The sequence below is a fragment of the Cryptomeria japonica genome, chromosome 7, assembly GCF_030272615.1.
Source record: "Cryptomeria japonica chromosome 7, Sugi_1.0, whole genome shotgun sequence".
In the NCBI taxonomy this organism is placed as follows: domain Eukaryota; kingdom Viridiplantae; phylum Streptophyta; class Pinopsida; order Cupressales; family Cupressaceae; genus Cryptomeria; species Cryptomeria japonica.
Window position 1 is genome coordinate 717545289 of NC_081411.1, and position 24973 is coordinate 717570261.

General features: G+C 37.5%; 1 protein-coding gene across 1 annotated transcript; it reads left to right on the top strand.

Moving 5' to 3' along the window:
• The first annotated feature begins 21170 nt into the window (after positions 1–21170).
• On the top strand, positions 21171–22662 carry LOC131040231 (uncharacterized). Its single transcript, XM_057973121.2, has one exon. It carries the CDS (start codon positions 21378–21380, stop codon positions 22089–22091), a length of 714 nt encoding a protein of 237 aa, XP_057829104.2. The 5' UTR covers positions 21171–21377; the 3' UTR covers positions 22092–22662.
• Positions 22663–24973: the final 2311 nt, after the last annotated feature.

The following is a 24973-nucleotide window of genomic DNA, read 5'->3' on the forward strand; positions in this document are numbered from 1 at the left end:
TGTTGTTTTGATGAATTGAATCTTTAGCAAGCATAATCTTCGACAATCGTCCTGCAAAAACCAGTTAGGCTGCTAGAAAACTCACAAAAAGACCAGGGTTAGCATTAGTGATATTCAAATTTAAGCATAAAAAACCCTAAAATGCAAGCTATTTTGAAAACAGAGAAGCAAAAACTCATATGAGTATTCTCACCTACTTGTACGAGTATTCTCACATACCCGTACGAGTGCACAAAGAAACTCGTACGATATTGTAAAGGTACTCGTACGAGATTCTGGAGCAGGCCTGACCAGATACCCGTGAGATTTCAGATTTGATGATGAAAAAGGCCAAGAAATTGTATTTCCTGCCCCACGATGGGCGCTAAAATGTCATGTGTGTGAAGTAGGGTACTTGCAGTTGCAACACAAACACTCAATAGATCATTACAAGCATGGTTAGCAAATTATGATCAAACGAAAGATAAACCATGACAAAGCAACCTATCGCCTCCTAAGAGATGCGAGTATGAATTTGCTCTCAGAGCTAGATGAGCAATCCCAATGACTTGACTACACCTAGATGAAGGATTTAAAAAGATATGATATGCAAGCTAGACGAGTGTATGATTGTGCTAGATTGATCCAAGAAGCTAATTAAGCTAATGAGATGCATGATTATGCTATATGATTCAACAGTTATGTTAGAATATGATCAAATTAAACTAGATCTAAGATGCAATTGCCTATAATAACAATTCTCTAAAATGATAATGAGATGGATGTGCCTATAGTAACAATGCCTAAAATGATATGAGATCGGGTCCTTTGTGCTCCAAAATGGGGGATATTTATAGGATTTCCAAGGCCAGGGGTGAGGTGGCAAGAATCAACTGTCAAGATTAAGTATGAAGGTATCAAGGGTCAAATTGGAGGAGGTTGGAAAAGAGGCTGGAGGGAGGGACAATTGTCATCTCTGTGGTGACAAGTGTCAAGGAGCCTTGCTCATAAGAGGGCAAGTGTCCAAGGGAGGAGATGTGTGGCATAAGTGCCATGTGTCTCAAGGGGAGAATATCCAACCCATAGGAGGTTAGCATAAGGAGGTTAGGATGTGCAAGATAGGATAGGGTTAGTTAAACCCAGGATTAGGTGGAATGGGTTAGGTTAGGGGATGATTAGGTTAGGTGGTTAAAAGTTAGGAGGCATGTGGGTAATTTGAATTTAAAAATTCAAATAATAGGAAAAGGCTAATTAACTTTCAACAACTCATAAATTGATTTGTTTTAATTATTTAGGGGATTAGAAGAAATGAATTAGATGGGGGGAGGATTAAATAATTTAGATTAATTAATCAAAGGGGACTATTGAGATGAACCTATTAAATAAATCCTTAGATTTATTAATAAGTAGATGAATGGGAGAATTTAATCAAATTTCTAATTAATTCAATTAAATTGGGAAGGGGGATTAATTAAATAATTGCTTATTTATTTAATTATCTTTAGACCATTTTTAGGTGTATACATCAATATATCTAGCCATAATTCAGTTAGGAAAAAGGATTGAAATACTAATTAAATTTACCTATTTGTTGTCTCCCCCTTTTGAGTTGAAATCTGATTTGAATTGTAAAGCTCAGGGAAAATAATGGATGATTGAAGTAAAATAGTAATATCAGAGTGTTGCATATGTTAGACAGAGCCATAGACAAAGATCTAAGAAGAAGAATATGAACAGAACCCGTTGTTGAAAATTTGGGTTGAATTATCAAGACTGAGGTGGTAGGTCACCCTAAACCTATAACTCCTGGACAAGCAAGTGGGATCTTTTCTAGATTGGGGAGATGCATTGGATCCACTATCGAAAGATTGGGCAAAATTCTCAGGATTGGGGTGGTAGGTCACCATGGTTCTCTGCTTTTTGCTCCTTTAAAATTTGAACCTATTCGTTGTTGTCAATTCTATCAAAATCTTTGATCATACCTCTTGAATCAATTTCCTGCATAGAGGGAGAGCGGAAAAAGGTTGTGGATATGGGTTTGCCTCGGGTCAAAACCTAGTAGGAATTGATGCCCTCCTAAATGGCACAAGGTTAGCAAATGATAAACAACACCAAAGACACAAAAACTGTTAGTGTTAGTCAATCAAAAACTAATCTACAAAAGGCATACCAAGAGAGACACTAAAAACATGCTAATGTATCTAACTAAAGAAGTAAAGATAATGAGACATCTCCAACTGTCTCTTAGCATGGTATTAGCTCCTTTCTCCCTTGTTCCTCTCCTCTCCAAGTTCCAAAATAGTGTAGCTCTCAGTAGCTTTTTGCACTATGGATGCTTATGGAGGATTGAGATTGTAGTATAGCTCTAAATGTAAATAAAGAAGCTAATACTATGCTATTGATGCTAAAATGATTGATTTTATCTAAAATAACAAGATATGAGTTAATTATGCTATGCTAAATGCTCTCTTAAAATGCCTATAGCTTAAATGCATACAAGTTTTCAGGATCTGGTGTATGAAGGAATGGGCTCTATTTATAGGAAAAATGGAGCAATGGATGGTTGAGATTGAATAATCTCAACAAGGGTCAGGATTGAATGAATTCAAATCCATGTGAGGGCTTTCAACCCAATCCCAGGATGACAAGTGTCAATGTGAGATAGGTTGAGAGGAAAGGGAATAAGCATTAAATGCTTGATATGACCTTGGGATTGGGTAGAGGTTGAGTCAAAACAAATGTTTTAACCATGTAGGAGGGTTTGGGTTAACCATTAATGGTTTTTGAAGACTTTGTGGATTAAGTGGTTGAAGGTTGGAAGCTTTCAAAGGTTATCCAAGACTTTGAGACATTTAGTGGTTGAAGGTTGAAAGCCTTTAATGGTTATCAAAGACTTTTAGGCTTTGAGAAGTGACTCCATTTTGCTTAGGAATGTGACAATAATTAGGGGATGGATTAGGCTAATTAGGAAGGGGTTAGAAGAATCTAGAAGGGGATTAGATTTTTGCAAGTGGATTTGGTGGGTGAGGGAAAATAGGATTTTATTAAAATAAAAATTCATTTATTTCAATAAATGTGTACAAGTTGCATTTGTAGGAAAATGCAAGTGGGGTGGGGATAATGATTTAAATAAATGTTTTATTTAATTTATTTAAAAGAGGAATAGGGGATTTAATTAAATAAATAGATTTTATTTATTTAATTGAATGGAATTTGATTTAATGAATTAATTAAAATAAATTGAATAATTTATTTAATTAATAGAAGAATGTTTGGGGATGAATTAATTAAATATTAATTTAATTAACTGATAGCTAGTAGAGTTTTAATCAAAATAAATAGCGAATATTTATTTAATTAAGCTGGACAGATTTGTGTGACTACATTTGCCCCTCTTTGAGAAGGTGCGGTTTATCGCGTCGTTTCAAAGAAAGAAAAATAGGTGTGAAGAAATGCCCCATAAAATGTAAATTTAATGGGTGGTATGCCCCCTCGAGAGATGGGCCGAAATTTTTTGAAAAATCGGGCGATCTCTCGAAAAAGAATGAAAAGTGGAGGGGAGGTAGAATAGAAGAAATTAGAACTAATGATGAAAGAATGGGAGAAAATGGAGTGAATATGAAGAAACAACAAGCCAGCAAGTACCCTTAGGCCATGCAGGAGATACAGTGAAAATGTGGTGGTTGTTCTTTTGAGTGATGCTATACAATTGATCAAAATTGGTTGAACAATCTGGTGCAATCGGTTGAATTGCCCCGGTCAAGTCAAAGCATGACAGTTGATGCCAGTTGTTTGCTTGGACAAGATAAAGTCTGAGTAAGTGAATCAAAGTGACCTGATGAGACTTAAACAATTGATGCAATTGCCCGATGAAGTCAAGGTATATGAAGCAAAAATACTCGTTGAGACGTAGACAATTGATGTAATTGTCCATTGGATTGTGTTTGATTGGTTGATCAATTGATAGTGTGTGCATGTGATGGATGGTTGTGGGGAATCATGGCAGCCCCGTTGAGACTAGGCCATTATGATAAATGCCTGATGTAGTCTAGGATTACCATGATCGATTACCTATTGAGACCCGAAGATACTTGATCAGAGTATCTGTTGATAGTCTAGGTGTGTGTGAGTCGATGTATCTGTGTAGATAGAGTAACTAGCTTAATTTTGTGGATGAATGAGGATGGGAAACACGATCCCTCCTATTAGAGATGGATGGTGATGAACGTGGCTTGATTGGGTTGATGGGAAACAATGAAGGGTATGTGATGTTGATTATCGAGATGGGGAGGGTTGGGGGGGTTCGATGTTAGAAGAAATGGAGGACCTATGACTCATTCCTATGGAAGAAGAGGAAAATAGAGTATGCATTATTATGACTATGTATGCATGATATGCAGCTATTATGAATGTATGGATGGTTGGAATGCAACGGAATGCAGTATATATAGATGAGATGGAATGACGATCCATAGTGCTCTATTTTCATCATTGAGCTTTAAAATGTTGGAAGAGAATACAAGCATCTTGACATAATGATTCAAGATGACCTTAGTATCTCTTACATGGATTTTATATAGCAAGTTAATACAAACGACTTGATATAAGGGTCAAGTCGACCAGAGTATTGCTTGCGGAACAGATAAGGATTATCTCCGTTCATGCATGACTTGGATCATCCTCCTTGATCTTAGGCTGATCAGATCCTGAGACAAGTGCATACCGTACTAAGAAATAAAAACCGTTATCCAATTTGGATGAGGAGGAACCAAAGAAGGAGCATTGTACCTGCAAATAAACAGTATATACATAAAGAATAAAGAATAAGGATCCTTGGTAATGGTTCATGCTCATATGGTCGAGGTATACGCTGTAGTCAACAAGCCGTAATGATCTATGACTGCATTTTGGCATAAGATCACGTAGCTTGGTGAACTTCCCACGTAGACACCATTAGTACATGCCCCATAACTTCATCGGAAATAATGCGCAAATGATACAAAACAATGCTGAAAGATCCCGATACAGATAAACAAATGAATTACTCACGAATCAACCAAGCATTTGATAGCTTAACATAATTTTCTTGTCAAAGAAAACGTCACTTTTGTCTTTGTTTTGGTAAGGAAGGATGCATCCTTGTTTAAGACAGTTTCTGGATTTGTTGGATGTGGATTGTTTTGGTCAATTGATAAGTGGTCATTGTGTGAGTACTGTGTTAATGTTGGTTTTGTATCTGCATGGATGAATATGTACAAGGTGTTGCCATGTTTTTGTGTGTTTTTCTATGGTTTTTTGATTTTTTTTGGATTTTGTGTAATAGTTTTTGAATGTTTTTGGATTTTGCGAGACATTTTTGAATGTTTTTGGATTTTGCGAGACATTTTTGAATGTTTTTGCCAATGAATCACCAGTAATGTAGAATCCACTTCCATCAATAAGTTAAAGGCATTGCCCCCAGTTTTAGACATGACTATGAAAAAGCGGGATGCCAGACGCATGAAGTACTTTCTTGGATTATAGATCAAATAACAAGCCATGGTTAGATGGATGGATGTGTGTATGTATGAAGGTGATCGCAACGAGCCTGAAAGATACTGGAGCCATTGCCTTTACGAGTGGCGCCTGTTTGCCAGGTTTTCACCATCGCACTTACCCAAGGTGCCACCGGAGTGGTTGTTCACCGTTTGGATGTATGATATTTCTTTACTTTTTGAATGTTTTTGTATTTTCTTCAAGACATTTTCTAAATGTTTTTGGTATTTTCTAATAGGCAGGGGAGCCTGATGCCTCGTACACCTTAAGTATAAAACCGTTTGAGGTGTATGCTATTGATTGGATCTGCAAGCGGTTCTCCTTCTGAGGTAGCCAACTGATATGCCCCGGACCTGAATACAGTAGTGACAACATATGGGCCGAGCTAGTTTGATTCAAACTTGCCTTGATGTTCTCTATTTGGTTGGTTGCGAGGATTTTCTCGAAGAACAAGATCACCTACCTCAAATGTACGAGATCTAACTCGGTGATTGTAGCTTCTACTCATGCGCTGTTGATAGGCTTTGAGGTGATTGTATGCAGCTTGTCGTTTCTCATCAAGTAACTCTAAGTCCTGAAGACGGGATACTCTGTAGGCTTCGTCATCGATGAGATTGTGCAAGGAAACCTGTAATGATGGTATCTCGACCTCAATAGGCAAGATAGCTTCTGCACCATAGACCAATGAATAAGGAGTTGCACCTGTAGGGGTTCGAATGCTAGTTCGATATGCCCATAGCGCTAGATTTAGTTAAACATGCCAGTCACGGCCGGCATCATTGATTGTCTTCTTTAGGATCCTCAATATGTTTTTATTGGATGCTTCGGCCTGACCATTGCCTTGTGGGTAATAGGGAGTGGAAAAGCGGTGTTGAATGTGAAATTTCTCACAGAGTTCACGGACATCTTGATTTTTGAAAGGAAGACCATTATCTATGATGATGGACATGGGCACACCATACTGGCAGATGATGTAGTTGAGGATGAATGAGGCGATCTGCTTGCCGGTGACTTGGGTAAGTGGAACAGCTTCGATCCACTTTGTGAAATATTCGGTGGCGGTAATAATGAATTTATGGCCATTGGATGAAGATGGATGAATCTTACCCACAAGGTCAAGGCCCCATTGACAAAAAGGCCATGGTGTCGTGATTGGTTGCAGTTCCTGGGCCCTTGCATGTATCAGGTCACCATGAACTTGACATTTCTTGCATTTTCTGACAAAGTAGTAGGAATCCTTTTCCATAGATGGCCAATAATATCCAGCTCGCATGAGTTTCTTGGCTAGTGACGGACCACTCAAGTGAGTCCCACAAATTCCTTCATGTACCTCTTCCAAAGCCTTTGTTATCTCATCTTGTTCCAGACATCGAAGGAGAGTACCATCAAGAACGCGTCGGTATAGGGTTTCGGCAATAATGGTATATCGAGCAGTTTGGCGAATGAAGGTTTTACGTTGGTTATTTGATTGGTTGGGAGGAAGGGTGTGATCGTGGAGATAGGTGTAGAACTCACCGTACCATGGGGATTCAGAACCGACAAGGCGACATATCATCTCGGATTCAGGGGTATCATAAGCGGGGATCCAAAGCTATTCTACCAAGAACTCATAGCGTGTTGAATTCTGTGGAAGATCTAGGAGAGATGCGATGGTATCCATAGCGTCAACAGCTCGATTCTGATCTCTTGGTATCTGCTCAAAAGTAATAGTAGTAAATGATGTCTTTAGTTTGTCCACCATTTTCTTATATGGCATGAGTTTATCATCCTTGGTCTGATATTCATCTGTTGCTTGTCGAATGACCAGTTAGGAGTCACCATATACTTGTAGTTCTTGTAATTTCCATTGTACGGCTAACCTGAGTCCTATGATCAAGGCCTCATACTCTGCTATGTTGTTTGTGCATGGAAATGTGAGCCTGTAAGACTTCGGGATGCTATCACCTTGAGGTGTGATAAACAGAATGCTTGCCCCCGAGCCATGCCTAGTGTACGAGCCATCAAAATATAGTTTCCATGGTTGTACTTCTGTGATCATGAATATCTCTTCATCTGGAAAATTGGAAATGAGGGGATGATCACCTATGAGTGGTGCATCGGCCAACTGATCTACAATAACTTGACCTTTGATAGCTTTACGGTCTACGTACTCAATGTCAAATTCACTTAGAATCATCACCCATTTGGCCAAGCAGCCTGTCAATGCTGCTTTGCTAAGTAAATACTTTAGTGGATCAATCTTTGCAATTAGTTGTACTTTGTGTGTTAACAGATAGTGCCTCAGTTTAGTGGCTGCTAAGATTACTGCTAAGCAAGCTCGCTCAATAGGTGTGTAATTGAGTTCATAGCCAACCAGTGTGCGAGAGATGTAGTATACAACACACTCTTTGCCTTCTGCATTATGTTGTGCCAGTAATACACCTAATGCTGTACTTGTCACTGAGATATAAAGTAACAACGGTCTACTTGGATCTGGTGGCATCAGCAATGGTGGATTCATGAGATAGTCTTTAAGTGTCTGAAATGCTTGCTGGCATCGGGCATCCCACTGAAAGCGGATGTTCTTGTGTAGCAGATGTGTAAATGGGTGACACTTATCAGCCAATTGTGCAATGAATCTTCGGATGGATTGAAGTCGTCCTTGTAATGTCCTTAGCTGACTGATATTCTTTGGTGGTGGCATGTCCATTATGGCCTTTACCTTTGCTGGGTCGACCTCAATACCTTTGCTTGAGACAATGTATCCTAGAAGCTTCCCGGAGGTCACTCCAAAGACACATTTCTTTGGGTTGAGTCGAACATGGTATTGTTCCAGTCTATCAAAGATTTTATCTAAGATGTGGAGATGCCCTTCTCTGGTGAGTGATTTTGCTAGTAAGTCATCAACATAATCTTCCATCATGGTATGCATCATGTCATGGAAGATGGTGGTCATTGCTCTTTGATAGGTGGCTCCTGCATTCTTTAGACAGAAGGGCATTACATTCCAGCAATATGTGCCCCATGGACATGTGAAGGTTGTCTTATGTTGGTCCTCTGGTGCGATCTTTATCTGATTGTAGCCAGAAAAGCCATCCATGAGTGAAAGCATCGCATGTCCTGCTGTTAGATCCACTATGATGTCGACATTTGGTAGGGGAAAGTCATCCTTAGGACATGCCTTATTCAGATCTCTAAAGTCAGTACAAATGCGGATGCCCCCTTTTGGTTTGCCAACAGGCACAATGTTGGAGATCCATTCTGCATAATCAATTGGCCTATGAAACCAACATCTAGGAGTTTCTTGAGTTCTATTTTGACTAGCACTGCAATCTGGGGATGCATCTTACGAAGCTTCTGCTTGACAGGTTTGGCTCCTTCTGCTACAGTGAGGTGATGCATGACTAAATCAGGATCAAGCCCAGGCATGTCTGCATATGACCATGCAAAGTTGATCTGACGCTTTTGGAAGAACTCTAAAAACTTAGGTTGTTCCCCTGGAGTGAGAAGAGATGCCAGATGTATGAGATGAGGATTTTTAGGAGTCCCCACATTGTATTCTTTGGTTTCCTCGATGAGAATCGTTGATCATTCCTGTTGTGTACTATCAGGGAGAATGTCAAACCCTTCATCCGCAGGCGCCTCAGAGAGGTTTTCACCATTGGATACGCTCTTTCTTTTTATTTTTGTTGGATCAAACAGTGCCACAGTGTGGTTTTCACTAGAAGACCCATGTTTTAATGTTATATTTTTGCAGCTGAAAGGTTTGGCATCCGCCTCGAAGTATGCTGCGCTGTTAAGTTCAATGGCGAATCCAGCTTTGTGATCTCTGCTTGGTAGGTTATCCCTTAATTCCAAAAGGTCAATGATGGCCTCATCGTTTTGGAAGAAGTCAAGACATGGGGGAGTTGGTTGGTTCTATTCGATGAGTTTAGGGTGGATAATGGGCATTACTTCATCGATTATGTTAAGTGCGGGAGATGTATCAGTGAGCGTTAAGACGTTATGGTGAAGGTCGTTAATGGTTCTCTCCATGTCAGAATCAGGCGTAGGATGAGACATAGGGTCTGTGGAAGATGTTTCTAGTTCGGGAACCCAAGTGGTCTTTATCTGTGCTTCTCCATAAATAGGGATATCTTTGCATGGCAGAGGTAGTGATGCATCTTCCTCATCTGAAGTATTAAGTTGTACCGAATCAAATTCCCACTCATGTGAGTCGGTCTCTGAGTCACTTTCCAGCATCCGATTACTATACCATACTGGGATGTCTTTTGAGTTAAATACTGCAGGTGTGATTGGTTGATGTACCTTTGTAGTGATTGGTGTTGCGGGAAGATCGATGGGGATCAAGGAATCTGGTACAGGGAGTATCGGTAATATTGACTCAGTGGCTTCTGCTGGAACTGTTGGTGCCATAGATGCTGCTGCGGGTTCTGATATAGTTGCTGCTGCTAATGGTGCTACTGATGGGATTACTGGTTTGATTGGTGGGATGATTGGCATTGGTGATAGTTGTGTTGGAGTTTTGAGCCTCGATGGGGTAGTTGGGATGGTGCTTGAAGCTGCTTTGATAATGAAAGGTGTCATTTTTGCAGTAGGTTGACATAATGGTTTGGTGGGTTTTCCGTTGAATTTGAGCTTAGGAAAGATCTCCTTTTCAAAGCCTAGGCCTGTGTTACCTTTGGGCTTGAATTCTGGTAGTAGAGGTTCATGTCGTCCTTGTTTGCAATATCCCAAAGCACTATGACCATCATATCCCATTCTTTGCATAATGAGGAGACCTTTGCCATACTGATCTGTAGGAAGTCTAACTCGCGGTATATTAGTGGTGATGGGATCTTTATAGATCAAGTCCGCTAAGTCCTCATCTTGGGTTTCTTCTTCTTGACTCTTTCCAAGGATGAAAGGCGTCAAAGCACATGCAGGCATGTTTAGTGGTTGCTGGAGTAACTGTTGTGGTTTACCATGTGTTCGAGGAGAAGTGGGCATTTGTCCCACACAAAAGAGTTGACTCAAGTTGTATTCCCCAGGACCTTCCTCTGCTAGTTTCATCTTAAGCTTTTCTTGCTTTGGTATAGTGGTGTTTGAACTGGCAAGAGAGGCGGGACTTATATAGGATGTGGAGGAAATGGCTTCTCTATTATTGGGAACAGTAATCTCTGGTTGATGGCTAATATTATGGCAAAACGCAAAGGGGTTTGCATCGCCCAGAATTGTGATCTCTACACCGTTATGTGGGAACTTGATACATTGATGGTAGGTAGATGGAACGGCTTGCATGGCATGTATCCAAGGTCTCCCTAATAATAGATTGTATGGTAGAGGAAGGTCCAGAACCTGACAGATGATGTGCTTTACCACAGGGCCCACACGGATTGGTAGTACCACAGCTCCTTTGGATGAACGCTCTGCATCGTCATAGGCTTTGATTGTGATCTTCTTGCGAGGATCCATTGATTCTACTGCATATCCCAATGTTGTGACCAACTGTAATGTACAAATATTCAGGCCTGCTCCATTATCGATCAAGACTCGCTTGATCCTATGCTGGTTAATAAATCCTTCGATGTGGAGTGAGGCATTATGAGGTTGCTGGAAGGAAGAGTTATCACTTTCGGAAAAAGTGAGACAAGGTGATGACTTTAGACTTCCAACCATGGCTTGAAATTGGTCTATATTCAGATTTGCAGGGACTGACGCCTCTTGGAGGGCTTGATCCAAGATAGTTTTATGAGAGGGTGATAGGCGCAAAAGTTCTAAAATGGATATAAGCGCAGGGGTTTTGTCTAATTGTTCCACAAGATTGTACTGCTTTGGAACGGAGGTGGTGCCTTGTGGAGCTGCCTTGATGGTAACTTTGCCGCGACGCGTAACAACATTGCAATTTGAGTTGGGATTTTTGAAGGTTATAGTTGCAACTTGTTCACTGGCATCATACAGATGATTTACAGTGTAATTATACGCAGCCTGTGTATAATCAGTGGTATCAGTGCCTCGCCTAGAAGTGGAAGGACCCCTTTGATCTTGTGATGGAAGTGGATTTTTGAACATCAGATGATCATTATTGGTTGTTTTTGGGTCATGTCCTTCAATTTCAATTTCTCTTTGATCAATAAGATCCTGAATGAGATCTTTCAATCAGTGACAATTACTTGTCTTGTGCCCTCTTCCTTGATGGAATTCATAGTGTTCAGTATCTCTCCACCATGCCGGTTTGACCTGAGGCTCATAGTTTGATAGTTTAGGTAGAGTGACCAAATTTTGAGAAATGAGTTGTCGCAATACTATTTCAATGGGTTCCCCTAAGGGAGTGTATGTGCGTTTTTGTTTTTGCTGACGAGGTCTAGGTTCATCGTGAGATGTGATGCGACCTTGATTTGAAGGAACATTTGTGTTGTTCTGAGGTGGAGGATTTTGTCCTGCAAACCGAACCATAGGTTGTGCATTTTGTATAGTCCGAGCATCCACAACCCCATCATTGACAATATTCTTGTTCTTGTTCCAAAAGCTTGGTTTATCGCTATTGAAGCGTGGGCGAGGACCATCTTTTGGTTCATTAAAGATTTTGATGAGTCCTTTCTTGATGAGTGCCCTTTCACATTTTAAACCCTTGGTGATCATATCGTTAAAAGAGTCTGTGTCTTTGACATCCAGGTGAAATTCCATTTCTTCGTTTAAGTTGGAAATGAAAATTTCCACTAGTTCTCGTTCAGGTAACTGAAGAGAACGTCTACTAGACATTTGGTGCCATCGTTGCAGGAATACTGAGAATAGTTCACCTGGTTTTTGTTTGGTGTTGCACAGATCAGCCATGGTGATGTCGCATTCAATGTTATGATAGTAATGAGATAGGAACTTCTGGATGAGTTCCTCAAATGTTCTAATGCCACCCAGTAGTCGGGAAAACCATGATGTGGTTGTTCCCCCCAAGCTTTGGGGAAAAAGGCGCATTAGGTATGTGTCTTCATATGCTACTTCGAGACAAGCAGAATGAAATTCTCGGACATGATCGCGGGGATCCCCCTTTCCTCTATATTTTTTGAATTTGGGTGTTTCGAATCCTCTTGGAAAGGGTGGCATATAAAGATTCCTATCAAAAGGATAAGGACAGATGTCATTGAGTGAAAATTGGTTAATCTTGACACCACTATGAAGTTGTTGGGCGAGATTCTCGACTTGTTGCCGCAACATCTCCATTTCATTTGGAGGAGGAGGTGGTGGGTTACCTCGAGGAATGTTATATCTGATGGGATCTCTATCTCTTTCCTCTTCATGGCGACTTTGTCTTTCTGATGCTTGTCTTAATTGGGCAAGATCAAAGTCAGAGGGGAGTTTTGCTCCTTCTTGAGTGAGTCTTAAGAAGTGAGCATCCGCATTGCTCCTAAGTATTTCGTCAAAAAGTCTGTTAAAGAGAGGGTTATGTTGAGCCCTTTCTATTGTTGCAGGAGTGGGAGTACTTAGGTTTTCGTCATCTACATTTCCTCCAAGTGCTTCTTGAAATTCATTGAGATTTTCCTCTTCTTCTTCTTCCCTTTCTATTTCTCGTTGCCTGGACTGTGATCGGGTTTGGGCCATTTTGTTTATAAGCTTTTTGTTGAAGTTGTGTGAAAATGATGATGAGTTTTTGTTGAAATGAGAGATTGATGGTTGGTGAATTATGTGGTATGTAGATCTCTAGCACTTTTAAGGTAGATGTAACCGAAATTCCTTCTTCGAATTTGCTTGCTTGTTTTGATAAGATTTGATGTGATAAGGTGTAGAGAAATCTGAGATGTGTTACAGATTGAACTACCTAGTAATGAGAGGATTCACTCATGAAGTAGTTTTAACCTACGTAGATGTGTCTCTTAGGATGAGCTTATCCTAGATGTAGAAACAATCTAAAAAGTGATGTGATGTGTTTGATTTCAAGCAATATCTAAAAGAGAACTTGGGATAAGAACCTCTTAATGTTTTGAGAGTTGGGACGGATTGATGATGGAATGATGATGTATGAATGAGATAATGGATGAAAATGTTTCCAACTTCAATAAAAACTTTGCGTGACAAATGGGACAAACTCTACCTCTTCCCTTTCGGGTGTTGGTGGTATTTCTCAAGCTGTGTTGTAGGTGATGCAGACGTTTGGGAAGAAGTTGGGATTAATCCTTCCTCCTTGATTTTTGTGATAACTCAGAGCTCTATATTGCATAAAAGCTCTGCGGTTCAATGATTCTGAATCAAACTCGTTTGTTTTACCTTGAAGGTATAGACGCATGCGATGTAGAAAGACTCTATGTGAGACAAAAATTTGTCTATTGAGATAGAAGAATTTTCTTCGTTTGATCAAAGCCTTTGAGCTTAATGGTTTTCTTTTCAAGTTGATATTCTGATGACGCTTCTTCTTTCGCAAGATGTGAAGAATGGTCATAAAATTTGACTCTTTGTTGTTTGTACCTTGTTTTTGATGTTTTTGGTTGTTTTGACAGATGTTTGGTTGGATGAATACTTTGTTTTTGGGATTGATTTTCTAATTTGATGTTTCTTTGACAAGAAAACAAAGCAAGCACACAAACACAAGAATGTAGCCTCAAAGGCACAAATGAGTATGGGTCTAGATCAACCCAATCCTTGGACTTGTATATGACCCTTCCTTTAGATGTATTTTAAGGTGTATTTCCAAAGCCTGAAGTCGGCTCAATGTGCACTTGGTCTTGACTAAAACGAACACACTTCAAACACTTTTTATCCCTAAGGTCAAATGGCCAGTTGTGATAAATTTAGCCCACATCTTGATATTTCTTCGACTTTGGTACTACATACCTTATGAATCCCGCCTTGGCAGGTAAGGATGTGATATACTAAGTCTTGCATGAGCATAACAAATAGATGATCCCTATGATGGGGGAGTCACCACTTTTATCAAGCCACAAGTGACTTTTCAAAAAGTTGTGTTTCTACTCAAGGAAATATGTATGGTGAGTATCTTGGGAGCAAAACCATCTATGCTCTTGCGCTAAATTATATCGCAAATATCCTCAATCAATAGAACGGGTGGGCTACTACTTAAAGGTGTTTAGTCATGTTCGATGTTTTTGGACATAAGTTCATTCTGTAGTGACTCACTTAAGAGCCTTGTAACTGGTGGTGGGGCCCATTTGTCCTTTCGGCCAGTTACACTGTAGGAACAACTATACCCAAGGCTACAACTTTCGCTCACACCTGATTTCTATAGCAGCTCGAAGGATTTACCGCTCAAGGTCGTTCCCAAGAGTGATGTGTCTCTTGGCAGGCCTCTCTTAAAAAGATAAAATTTTGAGTGTTACTAACACTTTTCTCTTGCACCTAGGACCACGAGAGCCAAGGGAGAGGATAGTGTGTGTTAGAAGTAGGACCACTCGACCAACTCTTTGCACAAGTGTGCCAAGCACAAAAAACACTTGTTCTTTTTAATCTATCATTGCAATGTGATCTAACTATTTGGAGATGTTGCTCCAACAATCATGGTGTTCTTTTTAATTTTCAAAGGCAATTGTGTTTTGTAATCTAGAATTCGAAAATCCTTGTCAACTGAATGAAAAACACGTTTTTGCTTGAAGTAAAATTTGTTTGCCAAAAATAAAAAACAAGTGGTTTGTTCTTTTTACTTGCCCAAAATTGAAGTGTGGATTGTAAATTTTAGGTCCGAATTGATGCAAGGAAATCAAATTTGTGTTGTTGATTTTAAGCACCAAAAGCAAAGATGAAGCCTAACTAGAAAGCAATTCAATTTTTTTTTTTTTTTTGTGTTTTTGTCAAGTTTTTTTTTTTTAAAATACACCAAAGGAAAATTTGTGATTTTTATAGTGAGTTTTTAACCTGCATGAACAAAAATGAGTTAGTAAAATCGATGTTCAAGGGGGGCTTCCACAAGCCTAAGATGTTCAATTGATCGATTACAAGGTGATTTGGACGACACTCTGTTGCAATAGCGCTAGTCTGTGTTTTGACAGAAGCGCTACTTTACACAGAAGCGCTGAAAGAACAGGAGAGACAAAGAGGCAAAAGCGCTAGAAGTTTTCCAATAGCACTAGAAAAAGAACATAAGCGCTAGAATAATGTCAAAAGCATTGAAACTTTTACAATAGCGCTATTGTAGGGACAATAACGCTGAAAGAAAAAGTGTCGGTAGCGTTAGAACGTGTTCAATAGCACCGAAGCGCGACCTGTGTGACACTTTCAACAAGCAAACATGTTAGTTAAAAAAAAGATACGTTTTTGGTGTTCGATTCACGTCGGGTTCACCAAATGATGCCCTCCTAAATGGCACAAGGTTAGCAAATGATAAACAACACCAAAGACACAAAAACCCTTAGTGTTAGTCAATCAAAAACTAATCTACAAAAGGCATACCAAGAGAGACACTAAAAACATGCTAATGTATCTAACTAAAGAAGTAAAGATAATGAGACATCTCCAACTGTCTCTTAGCATGATATTAGCTCCTTTCTCCCTTGTTCCTCTCCTCTCCAAGTTCCAAAATAGTGTAGCTCTCAGCAACTTTTTGCACTATGGATGCTTATGGAGGATTGAGATTGTAGTATAGCTCTAAATGTAAATAAAGAAGCTAATACTATGCTATTGATGCTAAAATGATTGATTTTATCTAAAATAACAAGATATGAGTTAATTATGCTATGCTAAATGCTCTCTTAAAATGCCTATAGCTTAAATGCATACAAGTTTTCAGGATCTGGTGTATGAAGGAATGGGCTCTATTTATAGGAAAAATGGAGCAATGGATGGTTGAGATTGAATAATCTCAACAAGGGTCAGGATTGAATGAATTCAAATCCATGTGAGGGCTTTCAACCCAATCCCAGGATGACAAGTGTCAATGTGAGATAGGTTGAGAGGAGAGGGAATAAGCATTAAATGCCTGATATGACCTTGGGATTGGGTAGAGGTTGAGTCAAAACAAATGTTTTAACCATGTAGGAGGGTTTGGGTTAACCATTAATGGTTTTTGAAGACTTTGTGGATTAAGTGGTTGAAGGTTGGAAGCTTTCAAAGGTTATCCAAGACTTTGAGACATTTAGTGGTTGAAGGTTGAAAGCCTTTAATGGTTATCAAAGACTTTTAGGCTTTGAGAAGTGACTCCATTTTGCTTAGGAATGTGACAATAATTAGGGGATGGATTAGGCTAATTAGGAAGGGGTTAGAAGAATCTAGAAGGGGATTAGATTTTTGCAAGTGGATTTGGTGGGTGAGGGAAAATAGGATTTTATTAAAATAAAAATTCATTTATTTCAATAAATGTGTGCAAGTTGCATTTGTAGGAAAATGCAAGTGGGGTGGGGATAATGATTTAAATAAATGTTTTATTTAATTTATTTAAAAGAGGAATAGGGGATTTAATTAAATAAATAGATTTTATTTATTTAACTGAATGGAATTTGATTTAATGAATTAATTAAAATAAATTGAATAATTTATTTAATTAATAGAAGAATGTTTGGGGATGAATTAATTAAATATTAATTTAATTAACTGATGGCTAGTAGAGTTTTAATCAAAATAAATAGCGAATATTTATTTAATTAAGCTGGACAGATTTGTGTGACTACAGGAATTAACTCTGAAATTGAAATAGAAATAGAATTGAATTGCAACAAGATGCTTTCCTTTTGAGGGAGAGGCTAGATATGCAATTGAATGCTTGTAATTGAAGTTGATACCTTTATGAAGTTTTCTTGAATCCTCACAAAAGGGTTTAGGATGTCATGTATAATGTCTTCATGAAAGTTTTATCATGGATGCCATCTTGAAAGTTTGAACTTGACTAAACCTCTCCTTCAATGCTTGATGAAGTCTTGATTGCTTGCTCACTTGAATTGAATTCGCTAGAGTGTAATAAGGAGAGAGACATCATCGTTAGGTTTGAAATGAGAGGGGTAGGCCTGGTTTTATACTTAACCATCTGAAAATTATTTGAATTTTTGGAGTAGGCTGACACGAGACCTGAATTCTCGCTCACTTGATGTGACCATTTTTGGGATCAAATTTGGACCCTGATCAAGAGGACCAAGGTGATTTGGCACCCTAGTCCTAAGAATTAGGACTTATTTTTTGACTAAAGACAAAAGGGGAAGTGAAAATGCAAGTTTCCAGAAGGTGTGAGCATAATCAAAGCTGACATCAGGTATCGAAAGGCAGGTTACCAAGGTAATGTCTAGGTGAGGATGAAATTGTATGCGGATACAATTTATGATGCTACAAATCTCATCATGGTTTTTCCCTTCTTGGGTTTTCTACGTAAATCTAGTATTCTCTTGTGCATGTGTGTTCATTGCATTCTTTGTTGATGATCAGATTAACGTTTAAAGTTGAATTTGAATTAATTTATAAATTGTTAAAATTTGTTCAAGACTGATTAATCCCTCCCTTCTCACTCTTGGGGTGTGTTCAACAATTCCTACAAGTGTCTTCATCGACTGAGGAATTTGATCTAGACTTGGGAGGTTCTATAGATCATTTCCTCCAAAAATAAACTAAAAACCTTCAGACTATGAAACTAACTTTATTTAGTCCTATGATTTTGCCCGTTTGAAAGTTGGAACTATGTCTAAGGGTGCTCTACACAATTTTGTCACTTTTGATAGTTGGATCTGTAACTTGCACATAGAGAGAGGGAAAATATCATGTTGTATAGGGGCTTGCCTGATTCAAAACCCTATGTTGATGTTTCCACCTCCATAATAGCTAGGATGATGAGAAAGAGTGCTTGCCCCTAGAAGGAAAAATGCTAAATCAGAAATGAAATGTGGAGCTGACAAGATTATACTTTTGGATTGATAATGGTGGTAATGCAATGCTCTTTAGATAAATCCCCCAAGTGTTGATGTAATAACATGCCAAATCATAACAAAATTCATCATAAAACATACTTAAAGATAAGTTGTTGTAGCTTAATACTCTTTGTACTCATATCTACCCTTTAATGAATTAAAGTCTTGAATTGTGATGATAGAATGAATTGGAATTTATGGATGATGAATGATTTTTTTATATAGGGTTCTCAAGGTATTAAATCACAGTTATTCTGACTTCCAATGGTCTAGTACAAAAATCGAGACCAAATTTGAAAATGGGAAGGTCGACACTAACAATGACTTCAATTTTGGGGAATTTTGGTGGGACTGTGGGGATAGAGGCTATAGTCTTTACAAGTGTCCAATTTAGGTCCCATAGTCCCACCAAAATAGGACCACTAAAAAGGAGTAAAGACTGCTAGGGTTTGTGATGCTAAATCAAGTTCTAATTTGAGTATTTGATGATAGTAGGATAAGATAAGGCCCAAACAGGCTTGAAATGATGTAGGGGAAGGTACACTAAAGAAAGCACCCAAAAAAGTGTGAAATTGTAAAGGGTTGCAATTTACAATACTACAAACTCTAATGACAAGTCAATATTTTGGCCTAAAAAGAAATGTCATAAGTGGTAGGGTCACTAATACAAAATTTATCCAAATTTTAAATCAAACAAACCCTAACGTTCAAAATACCTAACAAAAAATCTTCTTTGTATATGAGTAAGGGAAAGATTAGAGACAACAAGCATTTAATGGGCCTAGGATGATGTGTGTTGATGTAATACTTTGATAATTTTCTATGCTACTCTTATAAATATTCTATGTTAAAGGTCCTTGAATAACTTCAGATTGACCTTTGACATCATATCAAATGATTGGGTGAATTTCTTTATTTGCAACCACCAAGCACAACAATCAACACAAAGGTGTGCTAGGTTGGCTCACAAAAACTAGTAGGAGGGAGTCAATATGATTAAATTTAAATTTGAATGTTAAAAGTTAGGATTATGACTGAAGAACCGAATTAGGTCAAGTTAGCACCTACATATTTGATCCAAAGTGACAAATGGAGGATCTAGGAACCATGATTGAATCTTAATGTCCATAAAAGATGATAATATTTAGATATAAAAAATTGTGAGTTAAATTCAAGTAAGAATGCGTCACTTCTAAATTTATTATTACATTTGAAACAATCTAATCAAACCAAGCCCACAACATAAGGAAAAAGGGCCCATGGATATAAAATTTTACCCATTACACAAATACTATTTCTCCCATGCAATAATTTTAAATATTTTTATATAATTTAACTTAATTATATTTTATAATTATTTATTTAACTAAATTATTTGATAAATTGCCACACAATTATTTTTTCATTTGAAAAATACTAATTATTACTCTCCTTGATAATTTTAGATAGATTTACACATTGATTGTTATGTGACTTGATAATGGGATTGCATAGTCTTAACTAAAATATTGCATAATGCTACTGGGTGATACATGACAATGAAGGAGAGTGGAGATGGATGTGAAAGAATTATATTACACCGACATCATAATGTTTCAACAATGAGGGAATATATGAGATTGTATACATGAGAATTTAATAGAGGTTTTAAATTATATTTAAGTTGCCCTAAATGAGCTTCAAGCTCTAATTATTTATGAAGGAAGTGCAATAACATTGATATAAGAGGTTGGTGGTGTAAGGTTTGAGGTGGGAAGAGGCTATATAAGGAAGATAAAATGAAAGTTGAAGTTATCCTCAGAGCGAGCAGATTGAGTGTGGCAACAACAATTTCAAAAGGCTTTGTGGATTATATTAGAGAAGGGAATTATTGAATCTTAATTTGTGTATATGGATTCTTAGGCTCTAGAGGTTAGCTAAAGAAGTTGATGGGGACAATAGTATAATGATCTCTAAAGCCAAGTTGAAGAGAGTATAGTGATCTCTAAAGCCATGTTGAAGATGATTATAATCTTAGATCATTCCATTAATAGAAGAAATGTCCAAGTGACATTACACAATCTTTTTCCTTTGCAACTACACTATTAATCATAATAGACACATATTTATCACACAGGGATTGTGAGGGTTAGTGATTAGACAAATGTTCATTTAGATTGTATAGTGGAGCATCTTCACCTTGACTTGAAGAACTATGGCAAATTATTTAAGTTTCTAACTACGTTCGGAAATGACTTACATGTAAAGTTCCTTGAAGAAGCATAATTGCACGAAATCAAGTGTTGTGAGAATGACGATCTCAAGTTGCCTGTAGGTCTCTATTACTATGTTTAATGTTGTTAAATTGATTTTACTCGTATTTACAGAGAAGTAATATTCTTTTTTGGAATTACAAGTTGTGCTATAGGTATAAACAATTTTAAATTGTAATGTACAAACATGTATATTAACATAGAAGGTGCTATATTTATATGATAACTTGTGATTTTTTGAGGGATTTGATAAGCTTCGTATTATTGAAATCCAAGTGTTAATGCTCTTTTCCACAACTCTTAGATGCCTAATCTATATATATTTAATAAAAGTAAAATAAAGTAATTATATAAATATATATCATGATTAAATTATTTGATCAATTACTACATAATTTTTTCTCTTAAAGAATATATATCACTAATAACCGAATAAAATTTATATAAAAAAGAAAGAATTGAATTATATAAATATTAATATCTTTTCCTTTATGTAAAAAATAATAAATAACATTATGAATAAAACTTTTAAATAAAGAATCCATCAAAATCACAATTTATAGTTATAATAAAAATTTGTTAAAAAAATGGTACTCATTTACCTTAAAATTGAGGTTCATCAACGACTCAGATCGTAACACGGCCGAAAACCTAACAAAAACATTGGATCAATCATAATAAATAACTTCTGAAATCGTAACAAAAAGCATCAGACAAATTAAAAAAAAAAGAACCTGAAGAATGCAGACTAAGTACAATCCATTCTCATTTTTCCAAAATCTATCACTTTGATCGTCAATTCTTCTTGAGTTCACAGAGGAAAACCATGAAATTCACAAACTCGCCGGTTGTAGAACTTCCGGTGGGTGGGGAAGTGCTTCATATCGAGCAAGACAATGGCTCAATGCATGTGGGCACCTCCGTCTGGCCCTGCTCCCTCCTCCTCGTCAAGTTCGTTCAGCGCTGCCTCACAAGCACAACAGCAGAAATGTCATCAGAGCCCCCAAACCCTTATGCCCAAATCCTTCAATTCAACAACAAGCGCGGAGTCGAACTCGGGACCGGCTGTGGTGTCGCCGGAATGGGGCTCGCCCTGCTTGGCCTCGATGTTGTTCTGACAGACATCGCCCCCGTTCTGCCCGCCTTGAAGCGCAACGTGAAGAAAAACACGGCCGCCACTTCACTCAAGAATGCTGGAAAGCCGGGCTGCAGCGCCGGAAGAGTGAAAATCTCACAGCTTTACTGGAACAATGAGAAGCAGATTCAGGTACTCAAGCCTCCTTTTGATTTTATCATAGCTACGGATGTTGTATATTTGGAGAATATTGTGGAGCCGTTGATTTTTACCATGAATGCTCTGGCTGGGCCTTCCTCTGTTATTTTGCTGGGCTATCAGATTCGATCCCCCGAAGCTCATCGCCTTTTTTGGGAGATTTGCCCCAGGTTTTTTAGCGTTGAGAAGGTTCCCCGCGAGTATTTGCATTCAGATTATGCTTATGAGGAGAGCGATGTGTATATACTTCGGAAAAAGACTAATTAGGGCTATTTACAGAGAGGATTTTGAGAGCACAGTTATAGCGAGAGGGTTTTTAGGAGACTAATAATATAGCCAGGGTTTCGACAACACGTCAAGGAGAGAGTTTTTTAGGGTTTTTGGGAGGCTCTAAAAATAAGTTCCTTCCGGAAATCAGAGCAGAGTGAAAAAATTGTAAATTAAGGGTTTGTGTAGCTGAGGGTTTAAGGGGCTAATGTTTCAGGAGTCTCGAGGGTTTTGTGTTCTTGGTGAATTCAGTTTTTTCTTTTCGGTTGACATTATACCGTTGCCATGTGTTAGCAAGAAGATTTCCTATTCTTATCATATGGTAGGCATCCGATCTGGTATGTGTTATGAATGGTCATTACCTTAAGTTCGACAACAAGCTTTTGCAATTACAGCAATTCATTTTCTTTGTTAGTTACACTCGTTTAGCTGGATCTACAGTCTTTTTATGTAGGGTTTCAATCCATTGCATATCTGACATGGTGTGCTGTTGATCTTGTAACATACATAATTGCCACAACTTTGTAATCAATTTTCTTAGCGATTTCAGTAATTCTTTTCAGGGTTATAAGGACCATTTTAAGGAGACTAAAGTTTTTTTCTCGTTATCTTGACAAGATTGTTTGTTCTCCAACATTACCATTTAATGTTTGTATGCAGCACTAGCATCATTTCTAGGATCACCATTTATGAATATTTTTGAAATGGTTAATGTCTCTAGGCATATATCAATCTACTTGAAAACCTCGTAGTTTCTATCATGTATTTAGACCAATAATAGTATTCTTAGGCCAGATGCACAACAAGGGATCAGGAGGAGTGAGTCCTGGTCTTGTTGTATTATGATTGCATTATCTAAGTAGGTAGGATGAAATATTTTTCAAGTCTAAAACCCAAGACAGACTATGGTCTAAGATCAAGTTCAGGCCAATGTTACCACATTTTGTTTTGAGGTGTAAGGGTTTAGGAAGTCATGAAATTCCTTTATAAAATTTAAAATGGTTTTTATTTATACACAGTTTCATTGGTCTGATTGTATACAACAGTGCCTGTGAAATTAGACACCGCAAATAGTTGTTGGTGAATATTGAATTGTGTTGAATGGAAATATGTAACCAAGTGCTCTTATATGCTTATGAGACACAGAATTTACAGGGTGCAGATAGTTATTTGACAGCATTGTTTAATGAAACAAGATTGTAGCATCTTACATGGGAATGGTCCTTACACTCTAGAAAATTTAATGCTACAGGATTGTGACATCTTATATGGAATTGGGATTACGTTAAAAAGTTTTCTCTTAAAACTCAATGAAATCATTCCATTTCATGAAATATGAACTATAAATTTTATGAGCTATATTTTGAAAATATAGCAGTTTTCTTTTGCAGGCCAATAAATTTATACAAATGTCTACAGATATTATTACAGCAAGAGGATAGGATAGCCTTATTTATGATATGATTATGTTTTCTAAGCAAGATAATGAAGATTATCCTGCTCTTCTTGCATTATGATTATCACTGTGATTTCATAAAAGGCAGTATAATATATTTATTTAGTCTATATCCATCCCAGACTGGCCATAGACCAAGTTTCCATGCGAGTCCTTTAAGTGTTATCAAGTGATGTTTTTTAGGTATAAGGATTTTGGAAGCCATGTCCTTAACAAATTTAAATTGGTTTTACTTGTTCACAGTTTCACGTGTCTGATTGTATGTAACAGTGGGCACAACCTATTTACTCATTTATCATATCATCTTTATTGTCAACATAGGGTTTACTTCTACTTATGATGCATTAAATAGTTAACTTTTTTAAAATAATGTTTTTAGCAATGCAAGTGATTTGTTTTAGTGAAACTAGCCACCGCAAGTTTGCTGGTGAATTTTGAGTTTTGTTGAATAAAAATATGTTACCAACTGTGTGCTTTTATATAATTAAGAGATGCAGAACTTACAGATTTGAGATAATCATTTTCAAAGCATTGCTTAATGGCACAGGATTGTATCATCTTTCGTAGGAATGGGCCTTATGCTCTAGAAGATAGAATGATATAGGATTGTTACATCTTATATGGAATGGGCCTTACAGTCAAAAAACTTCTACCTTTCACACTTGAAGTTGAAATCTTTTCATTTCATAGAACAAGAAAAATAAATATTATGAACTACATTTAGAAAATGTGGCAGTTTTCTTTGAAGCCCATTAAATTGTTATAAGGTGAGGGCTTTGAGGTGTGTGTAAGGGTTTTGGAAGCCATGAGATTCCTTAACAAAATTTAAATTGCCTTTACTTGTTCACAATTTCACGTCTGATTGTATGTAACAGCATCCTATTTACTTAATTATTAATATTTTATCATCGTTGTTGTCTACATGAGGTTTACTTTTCTACTTGTAATGCACTTAATTGTTACTTTTACAAAATAATGTTTATAGCAATGCTAGTGATTTTTTTACCAGGTCCATTTCTAGTGAAACTAGCTACCACAAGTTTGCTGCCGAATGGTGAGTTTTGTTGAATTCAAATATGTTACCAAAGTATTACTTAATGCCAAATGTTATAGGATTGTAGCATCTTTCATATGAACGGGCCTTATGCTTAAGTTTAAGCATATAGGATTACAAAAACTTTTTCTTTGCACTTGATATCTTTCCATTTCATAAAAAGAGAAAAATAAATATTATGAACTATATTTAGAAAATTTGGCAGTTTTCTTTGGCAGCTCAGTAAATTTAGAGTGTTTGTGTACACAGATCACCACAGCAAGAGAAGAGGTGAGCATGTATTACAATTATGATTATGTTTTCTAAGGAAGATGTCTAAGACAATCGTACTCTTCTTGCATTATGATTGTCGTTGTGTTTTGTAAAATGGTA